The 18,475-nt window shown below is 58.1% G+C and overlaps 1 protein-coding gene across 5 annotated transcripts; it reads right to left on the reverse strand.

The window, feature by feature from the left end:
• Positions 1-110: 110 nt before the first annotated feature.
• Positions 111-16,552, reverse strand: FURIN (furin, paired basic amino acid cleaving enzyme). Of its 5 annotated transcripts, none has more exons than XM_059878941.1 (16): positions 16,470-16,552; positions 8,533-8,873; positions 8,087-8,185; positions 7,905-8,000; positions 7,474-7,602; positions 7,311-7,387; positions 6,933-7,021; positions 5,796-5,968; positions 5,069-5,281; positions 3,969-4,069; positions 3,749-3,852; positions 3,542-3,659; positions 3,260-3,439; positions 2,710-2,834; positions 2,487-2,597; positions 111-2,261 (listed from the first exon to the last, which is right to left on the reverse strand). In XM_059878941.1, exons 2-16 carry the CDS (start codon positions 8,707-8,709, stop codon positions 1,660-1,662), a joined length of 2,394 nt encoding a protein of 797 aa, XP_059734924.1. In that variant the 5' UTR covers positions 8,710-8,873; positions 16,470-16,552; the 3' UTR covers positions 111-1,659.
• Positions 16,553-18,475: the final 1,923 nt, after the last annotated feature.

Below are 18,475 nucleotides of genomic sequence, written 5' to 3' on the forward strand. Positions count from 1 at the left end.
GAGCAGGCAGGACATCATGTGGGCACATAACTCTCCCCATCCCTCACCCCCGCCCCATCCTGGATGCAGCCCTGCAGTCCTAGGAAGAATATCACACACTGGAGACCAGGTCTGGTTTGCATAGTCTGCACGTTTAATCACTTTAAAACCTCTAACATTATCTCGTGTCCATTAAATAGAACCAACAATGCTGGGCCTGTTTAAATTACAAGAAAAAAAAAATCACTGTGCACCAACCCAGTATCTTACAAAACCAGCTGGGCTGGCCACGGGAGGGTGGGGTAGGTGTGGGAAGAGGAGGGGGCACCTCTGGGCAGGTGGCTGGGTGCCAGGAGGGGCTGGGGGAGAGAAAGGAAAGGGAGCTCCCAAATGGGAGGGGACTGATTGTCCTAATGGGAGGGGTGCAAAAGGCACGTCAGAAGAGGGAGACATGGGGGGCAGGACAGGTCAGTGCTTTCTCCACCAGGGCACAGTGTTGGAGGGGGCTCGGTGCCACTGCCTGCCCACCCCTGGCACTTGGAGAACTAGTGACCCATGAGCCCTTGGCACGACGAGCCCCATCTCAAATGGACGACAGCCTGCCCCTTCTACCGTGATCCTCCTTCCCTAGGGCCCACTTGGCCTGGCATGCCTTGTCAGTATCCTGGGCTCAGCTGCAGCCCACCCCCCACACCTCAGGCCCAGGGCAGCCGAGGGCAACAGCAGGGTGGACAGTGGGTGTGGGAGGGTGGATGGTCCAGCTGCTGCTACCACCGTTAAAAATACAAAAAAAAAACCAAAACAAAACAGCATCTAAAGTGAAATAATCACAAAGTGAAAATATATCCTCAAACAGCCCCTGAGATCCCCACAGGGGAAAGCAGCATCGGGTGGGAGGCGGGAGAGGCCGGCTGGGCCACCGTCCCTCCCCACCACCCACCCAGGGGCTCCAGGGCTGTGAGTGCCAACAGCCCAGAAAGCCCCGGGCTCAGAAAACAGGGACTCGGGCCCTGGGGGGAGGGCAGAGTGTAGAGAGGGGAGGGTGGTCAGCACACCAGCCTGGGGCCGGGCCAGCCTTGCTAGGCAGGCAGCCCGCCCGCTGTAGTGGAGGTGGGCCAAGGGCCGAATGCACATGGGCACACATGTGCATGCCCCGGAAGTGCCTGCCCTGCCTTGGTCCCTTCCTTCGCTCACTGCTTTTGCCTGAGGCTCACCAGATATGCAAAACAGGGTCTGGACGCAGAAGCCCTTAGAGAGGTGGCCGCCTCCTTCCGATACCCCCTAGGCCAGTCTCCTGCTGCCTGGATGGGGCCCATTATTGCTTTAGAGGGACGGGGAGAGGCAGGAGCCGCAGCTCCGGTCAGGAATCCCGGGAGGGCCGCCCCTCTTCACCGGGTGCTCTGGCTGGGGCCTGGACCTTGGAAAGCTGCCCAAAGGTTTCATTCCTTTCTCCACATGGAGGGCTGCTGCGGGTGGGGACAGGCTCTCCCCCCATCCCCCCACCCCCAGCTGGCCCACCTCAGGCCGCCAGGGGGCCCAAGGGTAGGGTGGGAAGCCGTTTCTGCCCCTCTTGCCTCCCGGCTGGGCTCCAAACCCAGTCCCAAGATAAAAAAATACTTTGGTGAATTAAAAAGTGCCCAAGGAGGGGATGGGCTCGAAGGGGCGGGCAGTAGGCGCTCGTCAAAGGGCGCTCTGGTCTTTGATAAAGGCGGTCCTCTCGCCCCGGCCCTCGTCCTCCTCTGAGTCGGACGGGCACTCCTCCTGCCAGGCTTCAGGGGGTAGTCCCTTGTAGGAGATGAGGCCGCGGTCCATGGTGTACACTTTCACCCCTCGGAAGCTGAAGCCCGAGCGCAGCTGCAGGACCAGGAAGACGGTAACGAAGACCAGCACGATGAAGGCGCAGCTGAGGCCGGCCACCACCTCGGGCAGGTGCGAGGGCAGCAGGTCCGCCCGCAGCCGCGGCTCCGTCGCTACCTCCGCGGGCGGTGGCCGAGGGGGCGGCGGCGGCTGCTGCTGGTGCGACTCGCGGCTGCTCTGGCTCTGGCGCGAGCACGTCTGCTCCACCGGGTCCAGGGAGGCGTGGCTGGGGCAGCTGAGGCAGTCTGTGGGGGCGGGGCCCTGGCACGTGGCGCACGAGGCGTGGCAGGGCGTGCAGACGCTGGCCCGGATGATCTCCACGTCGTTCTCTGTGCTGTAGTGTGTGTCCAGGACTTGGGGAGCGAAGCCTGGGGGACAGTGCTGGACGCAGTTCTTCTGGTGCAAGGAGAAGCCTTCCTCGCACACTGCCGGGCCGGGGAGGGAGGGAAGGTGGGCGTCAGCCAGGCCGCCAAGGCTGCTAGGCCCTGCAGCCCTGGACACAGTCACTGCTGTCCCCAGGAGCTCCCAGACCCAGAACCCAACCCAGGGCCCCAGGATGTCCCTTCACACCCCCTTTCCTCCTTTAGGACAGGCACCCTCTATCCCCCCAAGTCTCAGGTCCCCAACACCCTACAGCGCCCACGACTCACCCACACAGGCCTGACTGGAAGTGAGGGTCTTACAGCCGATGCTCTCAGGGGGTGTGGGCAAACCCTCAGGGGCCGTGCCATAAAGCACGAGGGTGAACTTGGTCAGTGTCCCTATTGAGGGGCGTGGCAGAAGTCAGGAGGTACCAGGAGCATGCCTGCCCACCACCCCCAGACCCCGCCAGTTCTTCTCCTGGAACCCCAGCCCTCAAGCATCCCCCAATACCATAGTTGTTGGCTTCACTGGTGTTTTCAATCTCTAAGACCCACTCGCCAGAGGGATCCTCGTCCCAGGAATGGGTCGTCATGAAGGCCCAGTCGTTAAACCCATCTGCAGAGTAGTCATGTGGCCTGGGGAGGAATGTGCACATGGCTGCCTGAAGCATTTGGGGGACCCCAGCCAGGGGGTGCCAAGCCCACAGCACACGGACCACACACACTCCCCTGGTGCCACACCAACCCTGCTGCGCTAGAAATGCCTGCTGGTTGTTTCCCAGGAGGCCAAATGTTCTCAGCTGGAACATTCTGGAAACATGCAAGGGAAAACTACATGCAGACTACACATGGGGAGGCACACAGATGTGGCATGTCATGGGTAGACTCAGGGATTCCTGCAATATGGGACAATCCCATAGGACATAAACCATCCCTCCCAGAAACGTCAGCGTTTACCCCATGGAGAAGTATTTGTGGACCATCGGGGCTGTGTGAGTCCATGAGTGAGTGCACGTGGACCCAAGGGACAGGACAGGCTGGGCGGGAGAGAGGGCAAGTACCTGGCAGCCAGCAGGGTGGAGCGGGTGCCCATGGGGCTGACCAGGTGGATGGCAAGGTCACCGCGGCGGTTGTAGGACAGGGTGAGCCGTGCCTGAGCATGCTCCAGCCGCGTGATGTGGCTGGGCTCCCCCAGGCAGGCGGTCACGGTCTTCCGCACCTCCAGCCGCTTCCCGATGTCCCTGCAAGGAGCACGTGATGGGCTGTGAGAGGGGGGCCAGCAGGCACCACGGCGACCCTTGGGTCCACCCTGCCCCTCCTCCCAGCCGGGATCCAGCCCTCACTTGGGCTCAGTGAGGATGTCGATGGTGCATTTCCGCTGAGGGGCCACCGTCGTCCAGTTCTGGGCCAGAGCCACCATGGCGCCGGCGTCCAACAGCCCGTAGCCGTACGAATGGCTCACTGTGGGGCACGAGGGACGGGGTCAGCTGCGGGGCACAGAGCAGCCCCCCAGGACCCTCAATCCAGCCCAGGGAGCACGGTGCCCTCACCTTTGCGGCCCACACCATTGGTGGCCCAGTCGTTGGCGTTGAGGTGGGCTGGCTTTGAGGTCCGGACTACCAAGTGCTGCATGTCCCGCCAAGTGAGGTTCTTACTGCAAAGGAGGGACCGAAAGGCTCAGTCTCTTCAGAGACTCCGGCTGGAGTCCGAGGGCTGCCCTGCAGGGGGCGCTAGTGGGGACAGGCTCGCCCCTCGGTCCCCACCACTCACTTGGCCTCCAGGGTGAGAGCGATGATGCCTGCTGCCAGTGGGGCAGACGCAGAGGTGCCCGTGTGAGACTCTGTACACTTCTGCCGCAGGTCAGTGGTCACCTACAGGAGGATGATGACGTTGGGCATGTGACGTGGGGAGGACACCAGAGGGGTCACCTGGCTGCCCTCCCTCTGGCCACAGGCCCTGGGGAGCCAGGGCCAAGATGCCTCGTTCCCATTTGCTGCCTTGCTAACTCACTGCCAACAGGACAATGCCTGTTTCTTTCTGGGCCTCAGTTTCCCAAAGAATAAGAGGGCTGAACTAAAGGTTGGAGATCACTGAGAGCAATGCAGGGCTTCCCTGGTGGCTCAGTGGTATACAGAATCCGCCTGCAAATGCAGGAGACATGGGTTCAATCTCTGGGTCGAGAAGATCCCACATGCTGTGGAGCAACCAAGCCTGTGCACCACAAGTACTGAGCCCACATGCCAAAACTACTGAAGCCCAAGCACCCTAAAGCCCATGCACCACAAGAGAAGCCACCAAAATGAGAAGCCCTCCCATTGCAACTAGAAAGTAGTCCCCGCTTGTCACAACTAGAGAAAAGCCGGAGCAGCAACAAAGACCTAGGACAGCCAAAAATACATACATAAATGAAATTATAGGTCACTCAGTTGTGTCCAATTCTTTGCAACCCTATGGACTGTAGCCTGCCAGGCTCCTCTGTCCATGGCATTCTCCAGGCCAGAATGCTGGAGTGTGTTGCCATTCCCTTCTCCAGGGGATCTTCTCCACCCAGGGATCAAACTCATGTCTCCTGCATTGCAGGCAGATTCTTTACTGTCTGAGCCACCAGGGAAGCCCAAATAGATTGTTAAAACAAATAAAAAAGAGAGCGATGCATGTTTTTAGGGAGAGTCTTATCAAGGGCTTCACCAGTGGCTCCGTGACCCTCAAGAGTCTTAGAGAGGTCCCCTAGCTCCCATCCCATGATGCCTTCGCCACCACCGCCCAGCCACGTGTGGGTAGAAGGCAGATAGGGTCAGAAAGGCGGCTCCGGGCAGAGCCAGAAAGCGAGCAGCCCCATTTCCCCAGCCCCCTCCCGGGAAGAGACTCACGATCTGCTTCTCATTCTGGTTGCCACTACTGTAGGTGGTGGCCAGCGTGGACGAGCAGGCCTCACTGTACCAGGGCACGTTGCCGAACTGTGTGGCGCTGCTGATGGACAGCGTGTAGATGCTGTTGGTGTAGCCGTCGCAATTGCAGCTGTCATGTTCCCGGCCCCCGTTCCCCGAGGCCCAGACAAAGATGGAGCCCAGACCCCCGCGGCCCTGTGGACAGAGCAGGTTGGGGTCACACAAGAACAGGACTTAGGGGAGGGAGGGCCTGGTGGGAAGATGCTGCTTGAGACTAGGAAGGCTGAAGCATCCTTCTCCAGCGACGCTCTATCCAGCCCCTTCCCCCAAGGAGACCCCTGGTAGATCTCTCTCATCTCTTTTTACACAGAGACCCAGTCCACTACCAAAATCTTCAGAGTAGTGATTCTGGAGAGTGATGCTGCATGCTATGCTTAGTCACTCTGTTGTGTGTGACTCCATGCACTGTCTCCTCTGTCCATGAGGATTCTCCAGGCAAGAATACTGGAGTGGGAGTTATGGGCAATTAGCATTTACTTTTCTCTTCCTGTCCTTCACGTTTTAATAAACGTGCTTTGTATAAATTAAACACAAGAGTAAATAAATAGCAACAGAAAAACACAAAGGCGAAGCATGGCCAAGACAGTGCCTACTTTGCCCCCTGAGGCCAGGCCTGGTTTCCAGGGCTGGGACAGGACCCCCACCTCACCTGGCTGACCCCCCGGAAGAAGGCCTCCTCAGCCAGGTGGGCTGGCCCATCCACGGTCTTGCCGTCGTCCTCGGGGCCCCAGCTGGCACTGTAGATGTGGATGTGGTTGGGGTTCAGGCCCAGCGAGCGTGCCTCCACGGCATCTGTCACTTCGCCATCCAGCATGCGCACCCCTGGCCACAGAGGGGGGCAGGGAGAGAGAGGCTGCGTGGGTCCAGCTGTCAGGGGCACCCCCAGGAGCACATCCAGCCCTGCACCCGGAAGGGGAGGGCAGAGGCTGGTGCTAAGAAACCCTGAGCCCCTGGCTTCTTGGGTGGCCTCTGCCTTTTGAAGACAAGACCCAGGGGAAAGGGGAGATCTCTCCAGCCCTCAACCACACATTTTGGACTAGGACAAATCTCTGGGGTCTCAAAGGAGCACGGAGCTCAAGGCCCTTCAGAGTGGAAGATGAGGTTTTGGGGCAACTCCTGCTAAGAAACGGTCCCCCCGGGACTTCCCTGGTGGTCCACTGGTTCAGAACTCGCCTTGCAATGCAGGGGACATGAGTTTGATCCCTGGTCGGGGAACTAAGATCCCACATGCCACAGCCCAACTAAGCCAGCGCCCACACCTACTGGGCCAGTCCACCACAACTAGAGTCTGTGTGCAGCAGTGAAACATCCGGTGTGCCACAATTAAGATTTGATGCAGTCAAATAAATATTAAAAACAAATAAACACTCCTCCCGCCCTGCAGCACAGGGCCACCAGCAGAAGACGATGCCTTCAGCTCTTTGAACTGCAACTCTTCGTGGCCCTGTGGCCCTCCCAGGCTCCTCTGTCCATGGGATTCTCCAGGCGAGAATACTAGAGTGGCTTGCCATGCCCTCCTCTGTGGGGGGTTGCGGGGAGAGTGGCCTTCCCCACCCAGGGATCGAACCTGAGTCTCCCACATCTTCTGCATTGGCAGGCAGATTCTTTACCCGCTGAGCCACCTGGGAAGCCCCTCTGAGTTGCTAAGAACCCTCTATAGAAGAGCCATGTGGTCAGAAGGATGTACGGCAGGAAAGTGAGGACACTGGTTGGATGGGAAGTGAATACAGAAGAATCCACCAGAAAGGGTGGTCCTGAAGACAGGGTGGCTAAGGCCCACACCCACCTCCAATTCGGGCATTGTAGGCCACGCCTACGCCACAGACACCATTGTTGGCCACCGCAGCCACCTCTCCTGCACACCGTGTGCCATGCCTGCCGGGGTCAAGAGCACAGCATTAGCAGCGGACCGAGCATGGCAGGGGCAGCCTGAAGAGCGGGAGGGGCCACACGCCCCTCCACCTTAGCCTGCTGTCCCACGTCTATGCACAGACAACCCCCCACCCCCACACACATACATAGACACTCTCCACTCTGACCAGACCCTCCCGCAGCGCCCCAGCTAGACCAGGACTGCGGAAAAGACTTCAGCCTCTCGGACGGGGCTCGTCTGCTTCCTTGATGGAAATGAGAAGGGAGACAGAGGCCAGGGACCGGTTCTTACCTGTTGTCATTCATCTGTGTGTACCGGGGCTGGGGGTCAGGGTCCTGATCATTGACATCGAAGCTGGCCCCAGGATCCTGGAAGGGAGGTGGCCATCATAGGGTCAGCCTGGACACTCCAGCAGAGCAGGACCGTCCCTGGACTCCCCTCCCCGCCTCCTCACATAATTGCCTGCCAAGTCTGGGTGGTTCTTCTCGATGCCGTCGTCCAGGATAGAGACCACAATGCCACGCCCCGTGTAGCCCTGGGCCCAGGCCTCCTTCACATTCAGGTCCCGCTGGGTGACGCCAGACTGCAGAGACACCCACCCCCATTACCCAGCACTTAGGAGACGAGGTTGGTTGCTAGGTAAGGTCCCTTTGCCGTTCCACAAGCCCCTTCTCCACCTGCCCCTGCTCCTGAGATGCCACCACTGGGCTCCCTGGAATTATCAAGAACTCTGGGAGGGCACTCCCCAAGGCTTAGCAGGATGGGCAAGAAAAAGAGGAAGCAGACAGAGGAAGACTGACAGGAGGCCTCAGAGTCAGCCTTGCCTGCTCATGGAACCCTGAGTGGACAGATGGACGGGTGGAGGCAGCCGGGGAGGCCACGTACCAGGTACCACTGCTGGGGAAACTTGGGGTCCGTGGGCTCCTGGTATATGTCCCGTTTGGCCCGTCGCTTTGCCACCTGCTGCTCCAGCCACTTAACCTGTGAGGCAGTGAGGGGAAGACGGTGTGGGAGGAGGACGAGGGAAGGGGAAGGCTGGCGGCGGGAGGGGCTGGGGCTGCACTCACTTGAGGTTCCCGCTGCAGCCGGTTGTGCCGCAGGCGGTGAGGAGACAGGGACCGCTTTGTCACCGCTCGATGCCAGAAGTGGTAATAGTCACCGAAGATCTGTAACAAAGCAGGGAGACTGAGCTGGGCTTTCCATCTGTCAGTCCCCGGGGAGGCGAGGGGTGGGGGTGGACAACCAGTTGCAAGGGGAGGCTCAGGATGGCAGGCTGGGTGGTGGGCATCCGGTCCCTGCCCAGGACCCAGTAAGAAGGTGCAGGGGGCTGAGGGGGCCTCACCCACCCCCACCTCCCGCGACGCACCAGTCCACTGAGCAACCTAAGCTAGAAGCCCAAGGGAAGGACGAGCCTCGGCTCTCTTCCACGCCAGGTGCAAGAACACCTGCCCCCGCAGGCCCCACCCCCAGGTGACGTCCTGTGCCGAGGCCAGCCAGAGGGAGCAACACCTACCTGGCCCAGGTTGAGGAAGCCATGCTTGCGTGCCACACGGTCAGCGACGGCTGGGCCTCCAGGAATGTGCACGGCCCAGGTGTTGGTGAAGACCTTCTCTCCGCGGGCATCGGCCACCAGCAGGACCAAGGCTCCCGCTGCTGCTACCACCCAGAACAACCAGGGCCTCAGCTCCATGGGGGGGGACAGGTGGCCGGGACCCCGGAGCCCCCGTCTCCTTGGCCTGGTCACAGGGCCTGGGCTCCGGCGTACCTGCTCACTGCCTGTGGCCCGGGGCTGACTGGTGGGGGCATGGGGCCGGGACGGGCAGGGCTGTGCAGGAAGGAGGCAGGCTGCCGGCTCTGAGGGGAACAAGGGAGGGAAAGGCGGAGAGTCAGTCCCTCCCTGGGCATGCACTATAGCTGCCTTCCCACCCCTCAGCTCACTCCAGGCCTGAAAGGGCCTCTGGGGGGTGAGGAGTGAAAACCTGGCCCCCCAAGGTCAGCCAGATAGATGGAGCGACAGACCCCTTCCACACGCAGGAATACGGAAGTGGGAAGAAGAGGATCGAGGCTCGAGTCGCTCCAAACCAGAAGCAACAACTGAATAAATGCTTCCCAGAATCTAAGTCCAAAAGGTGGGGTATAAAGCAGCAGGTACCCACAATCCTGTTTTTGTTTTGAAAGAAACTATTTATACACATACACGTATATTTATATAAAACCACAGGACATAATCTGGAAGGACACATGCTGACAATGGTTTTCTCAAGACAGTGATAATTACAAGTAACGGTTATTTTCTTCTTCGTGTCACTGTGTATTTTCCAAATGACTCAGGTATATTTTGTAAAAGGATAAAATGTTGACTTTTAAAGTTTTTTAATTGGCGGCATCTACACAGCTCACTAGGGCTTCCTGGTTCAGACCCAGCCGTGGGGAGTTACCTGCAAAGACTCATAGCCTCTGGCAAGAAAGAGGGGGGCCGCCTAAGATGGGGTGTGGGCTCCGGGGGCTGAGCAAGGGAAAGGGGATCACAGTGGCTTCACCCTCCCTCTATGGCCCAGGCCATCAGCAAAGTCAGGGGGCCCAGGCTCTCTTTTTACACAGTTTCCTCGGAGACGACAGGGCCACCCAGCCCTGGCCTGGAGGCCTCCAGCAGCCCCCTTTGGTGGCTCCACGCCCACCAGCCTTGCATCATCCGAGCCCAGGCAGCCAGGGCAAACACTGGCTGCTGAGCCAGGAGTGCTAAGGTGAGGCTGAATCAATAGTCTGCGTGTTGTTTTTCCTCCTTCGGCAAACAGAGAGCGGGACCTCTCTGCCTGGGGCCACATAACTGTCCCCACACAGGGCCCCTGGCTAGCCAGAAGGCTACCCCTGGGGTGGGGAGAAGCTGGGGAAGGTCCTGGAGGTGTCCCGCCTCAATGCCAAGCTTGTCGAGACTGCCCACACAGCCCCGGATGCCCCCACCCCTCCTGGGGCCCGGCCCCACAGGACGTCACTCTGTTGGACAGCAGAGTGAAGCTCCCAGCCCATCCAGGGCCTAGGGAGGCGGACCAGAAGGCTCACCACTGGGAAAACTCACTTTGCCCGGGGCTGCCCTCAGCACCCCCAGCCTTCCTGCACGCTCCTCCTGCACTCCCACCCTGCAGGCTGGAGAGCTTCAACTCATAATTCCTGGAGTATTTTCAGTTTACACCAAAATAACCTGACAGCTGATGGCAGGAGGCATCCACAAGGCAGCTCCTCCTCACCCTCGATGGGCAGAGTCCATAGGGTTCCCGACGGGCCGGGAAGCCACTGCCCCATGATGCCTTGGGCGACCAAGTTCCAGAGAGCTGTCTGAGCAAAGGCTGGGCAGCCCTTGGGGAGGGTGAGGGTTGAGGGTGGCGGGCGCTGAAGGGGCCCCGTGCCCTCACTTAACAGAGGATGTAGAGCCCTAGGGGCAGGGCCTTACAGAAACAAGTTCTCGTCTCCCCTTTCTGACACAAGAGCTGCCTCTTGGGTTCAGATGTCAAGCAAGGCCACCTCCTGACCACAGTGCTATGAGCCATACTGGAATCCCCCCATACACACATCAAGACTAGGTTCATCTGGGTCTAGCCCAAGTTCTGGCATATTGTGGGCGAACCGCAGCTGCTTGGTGATAAAGGTGATTATTTAATTACCTTGCAGGACCCAAAAAGGAAGCGGGCTTCAGGCACAACCAAACAATCCTCCAAGAAAGGACTGGCCTCCGTCTGCTCAGCATCCCCAGACACGCTGAGCCGTGGATATGGCTTCCACAGAGCCTGAAGCCCCAGACAGCCCTGCCTCAGCATCCTGGAAGCAGGGAGGATGGCCCCCACCTCAAAGAACAGGCGCTGAGAACAATAAATGAATGGGCTTCTTCTCCCCACCCCCATCCTAGACTCTGACTCACCCTCTGAGTCCCTGTTCAGCTCAAACTGGTAGGCTTGCCGTATTTCCAGCCTCCTGTGAAGCCCTCTATGGGGCTCCACTCCAGGCTTGGCCACAGAGAGACCTGTGGGTGCTTTTCCTGGCTGTGTTCTCTTCTCCCGCCCCAGGAACCTCCCGACGCAGCCAGCATCTCCAAGGCATCCGAACTGAACCTCACCCAGGTCCAGCTGCTGTTTCCCAGGCATCAGGGGGTCTGGAGTGGTCAGGGCTGCCTGGGAAAACTGGTTCCTTCCTTCCAGCAGAGACACCAAACCAGCTCCTGTGGCAGGAGCTGATGGCTCCGCTGAAATTCTGAATCCCAGCCTTTGCTCAGCTACTCATTTGCTGTGTGATCTTAGGTCACTTCCTCTCTCTGTCTGGGCCTCAGTTTTCCTAGGTGGTAAAAACTGCTAGACCAGAGGTTTTCAAACTTTTTTTGAAAGCCACAGAATCCTCTTAAAAAAAAAAAAAATCAAATCTTATGTGGAAGCCCAATATAGGACATCGTAAAACTTGGGCGGCTCTAGAACAGGAGTCAAGCTTGGCTCCTCTCCTCGGTTGTCTCCACACCTGGCCAGCGGCTGCCCAGCCCTCACTAGGCCACATCACCTGGGTTTCCCTCCCATTTCCCGAGGCAGAAAGAATTTCGACACCCTCCTGTGGAGGAGGGTCTTCATCCCCGGGGTAAGGGGTGAGCGGACGGCGGGAAGGAGGCACTGACCTGACAACCGACTGCTGTTAAGACCTGTCTGGCACGCAGGCCACCCCACGGGGGCAGCAGGGGCCTCGGCCAGGCCTTCGCGGGAGCCAGCCTCCCCACTCCCGCAGACCCCGCACCTGAGTGTCTCGCCGCCCAGGTGTGCGAGCGGGGACGAGGCCCCGGCGGCGAATAATCCCCTCCGCCGCGAGCAGCCGCTCCACCCCCCCACCCCCCCGGCGGGAGCGCAGGCCCTCCCCAGCCACGGAGTGGGCGAGCCGGCGGTGGCTGCCCCCAAGGACGGCGGGGAGGCGGGAGCACCCGGCGCCTCTGGAATCCTCTCCCCATCCCGCCCCCGGCGGGGCCCCCGCGGGCGCTTCCTGGGGTCAGAGAGCTCGCCCCCGCCCCAAGCGGAAGAGCACCGGCACCCGCGGGGGCCCGGCGCGCTCAGGTGGGCTGCGGGATGCCCTTCCTGCTCCCCGCGGCTCCACCCTCCGCGCCGGCCCGCGGGCCAGTTCCAAAAGCCGGGCGGGCATCGGGGCCCGGGCTGCCTCCGCGCCAGCGACCCCGACCCTCCCCCGGCCTGGGCGCTCGGGCCGCGGAGCCTGCTCCTCCGGCAGAGCGGCCCAGTCTCCTCGGGCCCGGCTCCCGGCGCGCTGCCTCCCCCCGGGGCCCCGCGCCCTCGCTGCTTACCCTAGGGAACCCGGGCGGGGAAACTTTTCCAGGCGAGCGCCGGGGCGGCTCAGGCGCCCCTCGGCCGAGCGGAGAGCCCGGCTCCGGGGGGCCTGGGCTCGGCGCGGTCCCCGCGCCCGGCAGCAGCGTCACCGCGCAGAGGCGGGGAGGCGCGGCGGCGCGGCCTCGGCCGGGCCGGCGACCAGGGCAGGGCTCGGCCTCGGCTCCGGCTCCGGCTCCGGCGCGGGCGGGGGCAGCGGCCGGGCCGCGGCGGCGCGGCTTGTTTACTCGGGCCGCTGTCAGCGGCTGCGGCGGCCCGGGCTCCTCCTCCTCCGCCGCCGCGCCCCTCCCCCTCGCGGCGCCACCTCCGCGCTCCAGGCCGCCGCCGCCCCGCCGGCCCGGCCCGCCGCGCCGCCCATGCCGCCCGGGCCCTGGCCCGCGTTCCGAGCAGGAGCGCCGGGGCCCCGAGGCCTTCCGGGGCGCCTGCCGCCTCCGGCTCCAGCTTGGGGCAGAGGTAGGAAGTGGGGCCGGCGATCCCAGAGCCCTCGCAGCCGCTCGGCGGGTCCCCCAGGCCGCACTGCCAGCGCCCCCGCCCCCCGGGCTCCGCTGTTAGCCCCGCGAGCTCTCTGGGCCGGCGGCGGAGACCTGAACTCGGCACCCGGGGCAGGGTTTGGGAAGGACTTGAGGCGTCACTCTGAGCCCAGTCTCGGCCTAATTCTGGGGGAGTTGGGCTTCTCCCCCACCCCCCGCCACTTCCCCACACCTAAGCCACGAGTTTGGGCACGACCGGGTTAAGTGCCCTGGGATGACGCACCTGGAGTACCCTCCTTGAGGTCGGGCTTCACCGCGTCTGGGCAAACTTCCTCGTGGCCTACAGTTAGAAGACTCACTACTTTATTTGCATTTATATAGACAGGTGGATGAGCAGAACAACTAGCCCATCCCCTTTTAATTTTTTTAAACTTTTTTTTTTTTTTCAACTCCAACTGCCTGCCAGGCACCAGGTCAATCACTTTATATTATCTCCTTCTTATGTACATTATTTAATCCGCTTAATCCTTTCAGGCTGACATTATTAATCCCATTTTACAGATAAGAAAACTGAGGCACACAAGGTTTAAATAATTTGCTGAAGGTCCCACAACTAACAGGCCTCAGATCCCAGAAGAGATCTGGAGCTTTGGCAGAGCCTGCATCTGAGCTCTTTGCAATATACCAACCGGCTCCTCTCCCTCCCTGGGTCCCTGCCCCAGAAAACGTCTGTGCTACTTGGCTGAGGCCATCACTGCTTGAGCTGAGAAAGAAAAGAGGGGAAGTGTGGCCAAGAGCTCCACAGGCTGGGTTATTTTAAGGTCACAGAGCAGTAGCTGCCCATCCCTTCCTGTCCTCTTTGAGATAACCTGGCAGAACAGTGTTATCCTGTGACCTCTTCAGTACAGGTTTGGGGATGATGAGGAAAATGGATTAGGATATTCTGAGCTCTTTCCCATGTGTTAACTTGCTCCATGCTTACCATGGATCCTGCAAGGTGGATATAGTTTTCCTTTAGGCAGCTTTCATGTATCACTATCTGTGCTTTACACAGGAGGAAACTGAGGCCCAGAGAAGTTAGTAGCGTTTGTAAAGTAACTCAGTAGGTGACAGTCAACCCCCAAACCTGAGTTCAAGTCGTAGTGGCCCTATTTTAAACTGTGCCAACCTTAGACAATGATTTGAGCAAACTCTGGGAGATAGTAGGGAGACAGAATAGGAAATGTTGGTCTACTCCAGTATTCTTGCCTGGGAAACTCCATGGACAAAGGAGCCTGGTGGGCTACAGTCCACGGGGTCGCAAACAGATACGACTGAGCACATAACACTTTTACTTTTCGGGAGATAATGTAGTTCAGAGGAGCCTGGCATGCTGCAGTCCATGGGATCGAGAAGAGTTGGACTTGACTTAGCAACTGAACGACAGTGACAACACCTTAATTCTCAGAGCCTCAATTTACCCCTCTGTAAAATGGAAATAATATTGAACCAGTGAGATAACATATGATTTGGGTACCTATACAAACAGCACAAAACCTAGAAACTCGGGGAAGAATGTGGGGTCCAGAAATTTGAGCGGGAAGGTGAGTCCGGTTGGCCCTCTTTCTGAATGGGAACTGCTCTTCCCACCACAATCATCAGGGAGCAGAGATTCCTCAGGGCCACCCCAGGGTAGCCCCAACCAGCAGCCCCAGCTACAGCTGGGAAAACAATGCTTCTGCAGTCAGACCTAGGCAGGAAGTGAGTCACGGTTCTTCCTAAATCTGTGAGCAAGAGAGCCCTGTTGAGGGGAAACAGGGACTGGGCTGGCCCCACCTAGCCTCTGAGTCCCTCTGTGCCCTTCCCACTTGTCCCCTGGCCTACAGAAAAGTCAGCCCGGAAAGAAAGCAGGGCTGTCTGCCTCTCGGTGCCCCACCCGTCCTGGAGGCTGGCCCAGGGAAGCTGCAGTGGGTCTGGGGAGGAGGAAGGGGCACTGAAGCCCCAGTTTCTCCCACCAGCCTGTGCCTCCAACACTGCCTTTGGGATAAGGAGGATTCTTTAAACTGTTATTCAGAGGGGCATCACCGAGGGGAGGAGAGGACTGAGAGCCTGTCCCAGGGCATCCCCACCTTAGTCTTGCTCCTATTTTAGGGTTGTATTTTACAGCAATTCGGTTGTTAAAAAAGAATGTGGAGGGACTTCCCTGTGCTTCCACTGCAGGGGACACAGGTTCGATCCCTGGTCAGGGAACTTAAGATGTCCTGCAAGCTGCTCGGCCAGGCCAAAAAAAAAAAAAGAATGGAAGCCACTCCCCTTGAAAAAAACCCTCTGGAGAGAATCCCGCCTTGCCACAGCTGGTGACTGCTAGTCAACTTCTTCCTTTATCTCCTGGAGCAAGTCCTAAAGGCAGGTTTTGTTCTCTTTATCACTCCCAAGAATTTATCTGAGGCTTAAGGCCTGAAGGACCTAAACTGCCTGCCCAGGTCCCCTGACTTGGGGCCTCAGTAAGCTCACGGGCCTCTGGACAAGTTATCAGTTTTACACAGCAGTTATTAGGACAGGGACACCAAGTGACAGAAGCCTGGCAGTGGGGGCTGGGGGGTGGGGGGCACAACCTGTGGGGTTGAACAGGACCTAGTGGGTAAGGCCAGAAGGAGGAACGGGCTGTGAGCAGTTCCCATCTTCCTAGCAGGGGGCTGGAAGAAGGGTCCAACCAGGCCTTTCTTTATCCCTGGATTTGAGGCTAACCAGCCAGGTGGCTTGACTTCCCAGGTGGCTCACTGGGTAAAGAATCTGCCTGCAATGCAGGAGACACAGGAGATTCGGGTTCGATCCCTTGGCCAGGAAGATCCCCTAGAGAAGGGCATGGCAACCCACTCCAGTATTCTTGCCTGGAGAATCCCATGGACAGAGGAACCTGGAAAGCTATAGCCCATACAGTCACAAAGAGTTGGAGATGACTGAGTACACATATACAGCCAGGTGGCTCAGACAGTAAAGAATCTGCCTGCAATACAGAAGACAGGATTTGATTCCTGGGTCAGAAGGATCCCCTGGAGAAGGGAATGGTTACCCACTACAGTATTCTTGCCTGGAGAATCCCATGTACAGAGGAGCCTGATGGGCTAAAGTCCTTGGGGGTCACAAAAAGTCGGACACGACTAAGCAATCTGGGGAGACCTCCAAGAGCAACTGGTGTCCTATGATAAAATCCACCCATTCACCCTTACCTCAGGCACTCCCATTGTCCCCTTAGAGTGCTCCGGGGTGTCCCTTCCTCTCAAAATCTCTTCCTCCCTCTCTCAGACACCTCAAACAAAGCCTTCAGGATCAAACAAAGCATCCAGGATCTTAGTTCCCCAACCAGGGATGGAACGCTCACCCCCTGCAGTGGAAGCTCAGAGTCTTAACCACTGGATGGACAGGGAAGTCCACCTCCACCAACACCCGGTACATCCACACATGCCTGGAAGAGCAGACAACAACATTTAATTGGGGTTTTCTCTAAAAGACCGGGAGTTGAAAGCTTTCTGTTGTTTTCTTTTTGCTTACCTGCATGCTCAGAAATTCCTGCAATAACTTTTAGAATAAGATAATTAAAATATTTAAGTCATGCAAAACTGAATAAAGCATGCCCATACTTCACCAACTAGCTCCAGAACACCTGGGGTCCATCCTGAGCGCTGCTGAGACAATAGTCAGGCTCCTCCTGTCCCGTCACAGGGCAGGGTCCTTCCAGTTCTAGCTAAACCGCTTTGGGAAAACCTCCTTTATACGACAGGCAAACTGGATGTCTGTGTGGGAGGGGGGAGGAGTGAGGAGTGATCTGGCGGTGATGTATCTGGTCACGCTGGGACAGGATCGCAGCTCGACCAGCCCTTCTCCTGTTCCTAATTATTAGGCTAGGTCCACGCTTACCTTTTACCTGCAGGTTCTGCCGCATCCCCAAGTCACTGCTCAGCTTAAAGGTTCCCTTCTGCCAGCTCTGTGTCTCTGCTTTGCCCTCACTGCCCAGCCAGTGCTGCCCACGATTGGGCAACAAATAGGTGCTTTGGGTGCAGTCTGAATGCTAAGCCCTGGGACCTCAAGCCGAGCCCCTTAGGACTTGCCTTTAGGAAGCCAGTGACCACCCCTGGGGAAGATAGAAGGATACGCACCAGGAGCTTCCTGAAGCTTCGCCTTCCCTCTTGCCTTGCAGCTCCAAAAAGCTCTGCCCTTCCTTCTCTCTCTTGATACAACAATGTAAAAACAATCAGTTAACATGACTTCTTATTGAATTTTCCTATCAGTTTTATTATCAGAACAGGATTTCTCTACCTCGACACTATTGACATCTTTAGCCAGATTATCTTTGTTTGGGAAACTGTCCTGTGCATGCTAGGGTGGTTTAGCAACATCCCTGGTCTCTGAACACTAGGGGCCAGTAGCACCCCCACCCCCATTATTGTTAGGGGAAGCACACCGACTGAAACCGCCCACCCTGGCCAGGCACCATAGTAACCATTTGCGTGAGTTATTTTACAACAGGAGGTCCTACTAAGGAACACAGAACTAATAAGCCACCACCAACAAGAAGCGTTCGGGAAAGGGTCAAAGGAGATGCCACATGTCCTTCCATCTGCCAGAAGCCTCCTCGCTGGCATCCATCTTGGCTGAGCAAAGCATGTGCGACCAGGAAGGACCCTGAGTCAGAGTGACTGGCCAGAGACAACCCGGAAACTAATCCCATCACCATAAAACCTGAGACAGCGAGCCACGCGGCAGAGCAGTTCTCCTGGCTTCCCTCACACTCCTGCTCTCCACCTGGCGTCCTCTTCCCAATATAGCCTCTTGCTTTGACAGCTCGTGTGTCTCCTTGGACAATTCATTTCCGAGTGTTAGACAGGAACCCTCTCTCAGGCCCTGGAATGGGTCCCCCTTCCTGCAACATTATGACAACCAAAAATGTCTCATGTGTGTTTAGTCGCTCAGTCGTGTCCGACTGTTTGCGACCCCATGGACTTAACTTTCCCCTATGGAGCCCGCCAGGCTCCTCTATCCATGGGCTTCTCCAGGCAAGAATACTGGAGAGGGTTGCCATTTCCTTCTCCATAAAATGTTTTGAGACATTGTCAAATGTCCCCACAGCGGGGTACAAAACTGCCCCTGACTGAGAACCACTGGTTCAGAGTGAGGAGTGGGAGGACTTGGGAGAGGGTTGGTGTGCCAGGGTTCCGGGCGGCATGGGCTGTGTACCAGGAACTGCACCGAGACAGCTGGCAGCAAGAGAGAAAACTCCCAACCCCAAACCACCTGGCAGGGAAGGGCAACAATGGGGCCATTTAGTGTTCAGGGCAAACAATCTTATGTATCTCCCCAGCATCTGAGGACATGGCTCTCAAGAACGTTAATGATAATGCTGAATTGAGGAGAGGAACCATCACGTCGATCACACTCTGTTTACTGAGGTGGGGAAGCGGGTGAGACAGCTCTGCATTAAATATGTATTTGGAAAGCAGACAGAAGTGGTGGCTGAGGGAAGAAGGGTGGGGCGGAGGAGACTTTGGGGAGTGACAGATCTGTTCATTACCTGGATTGTGGTGATGATTCCAGGGTATTCACAAATGTCAAAGTGGATCAAGTCATCAGAATAAAAAAAGAAAAACAA

The sequence above is a fragment of the Bos taurus genome, chromosome 21 (genome assembly GCF_002263795.3).
Source record: "Bos taurus isolate L1 Dominette 01449 registration number 42190680 breed Hereford chromosome 21, ARS-UCD2.0, whole genome shotgun sequence".
Classification (NCBI taxonomy): Eukaryota; Metazoa; Chordata; class Mammalia; order Artiodactyla; family Bovidae; genus Bos; species Bos taurus.

What these genes read in the sequence shown, in the direction of transcription:
- FURIN (XM_059878941.1), bottom strand. Translation starts at nt 8,709, where the DNA reads ATGGAGCTGAGGCCCTGGTTGTTCTGGGTGGTAGCAGCAGCGGGAGCC. An exon ending in TCCACCCTGCTGGCTGCCAG is followed by an intron (nt 2,835 to 3,259) that starts GTACTTGCCCTC and finishes ATTCCTCCCCAG; the next exon opens with GCCACATGACTACTCTGCAG. An exon ending in TTCCAGTCAGGCCTGTGTGG is followed by an intron (nt 2,262 to 2,486) that starts GTGAGTCGTGGG and finishes CCGGCCCGGCAG; the next exon opens with TGTGCGAGGAAGGCTTCTCC.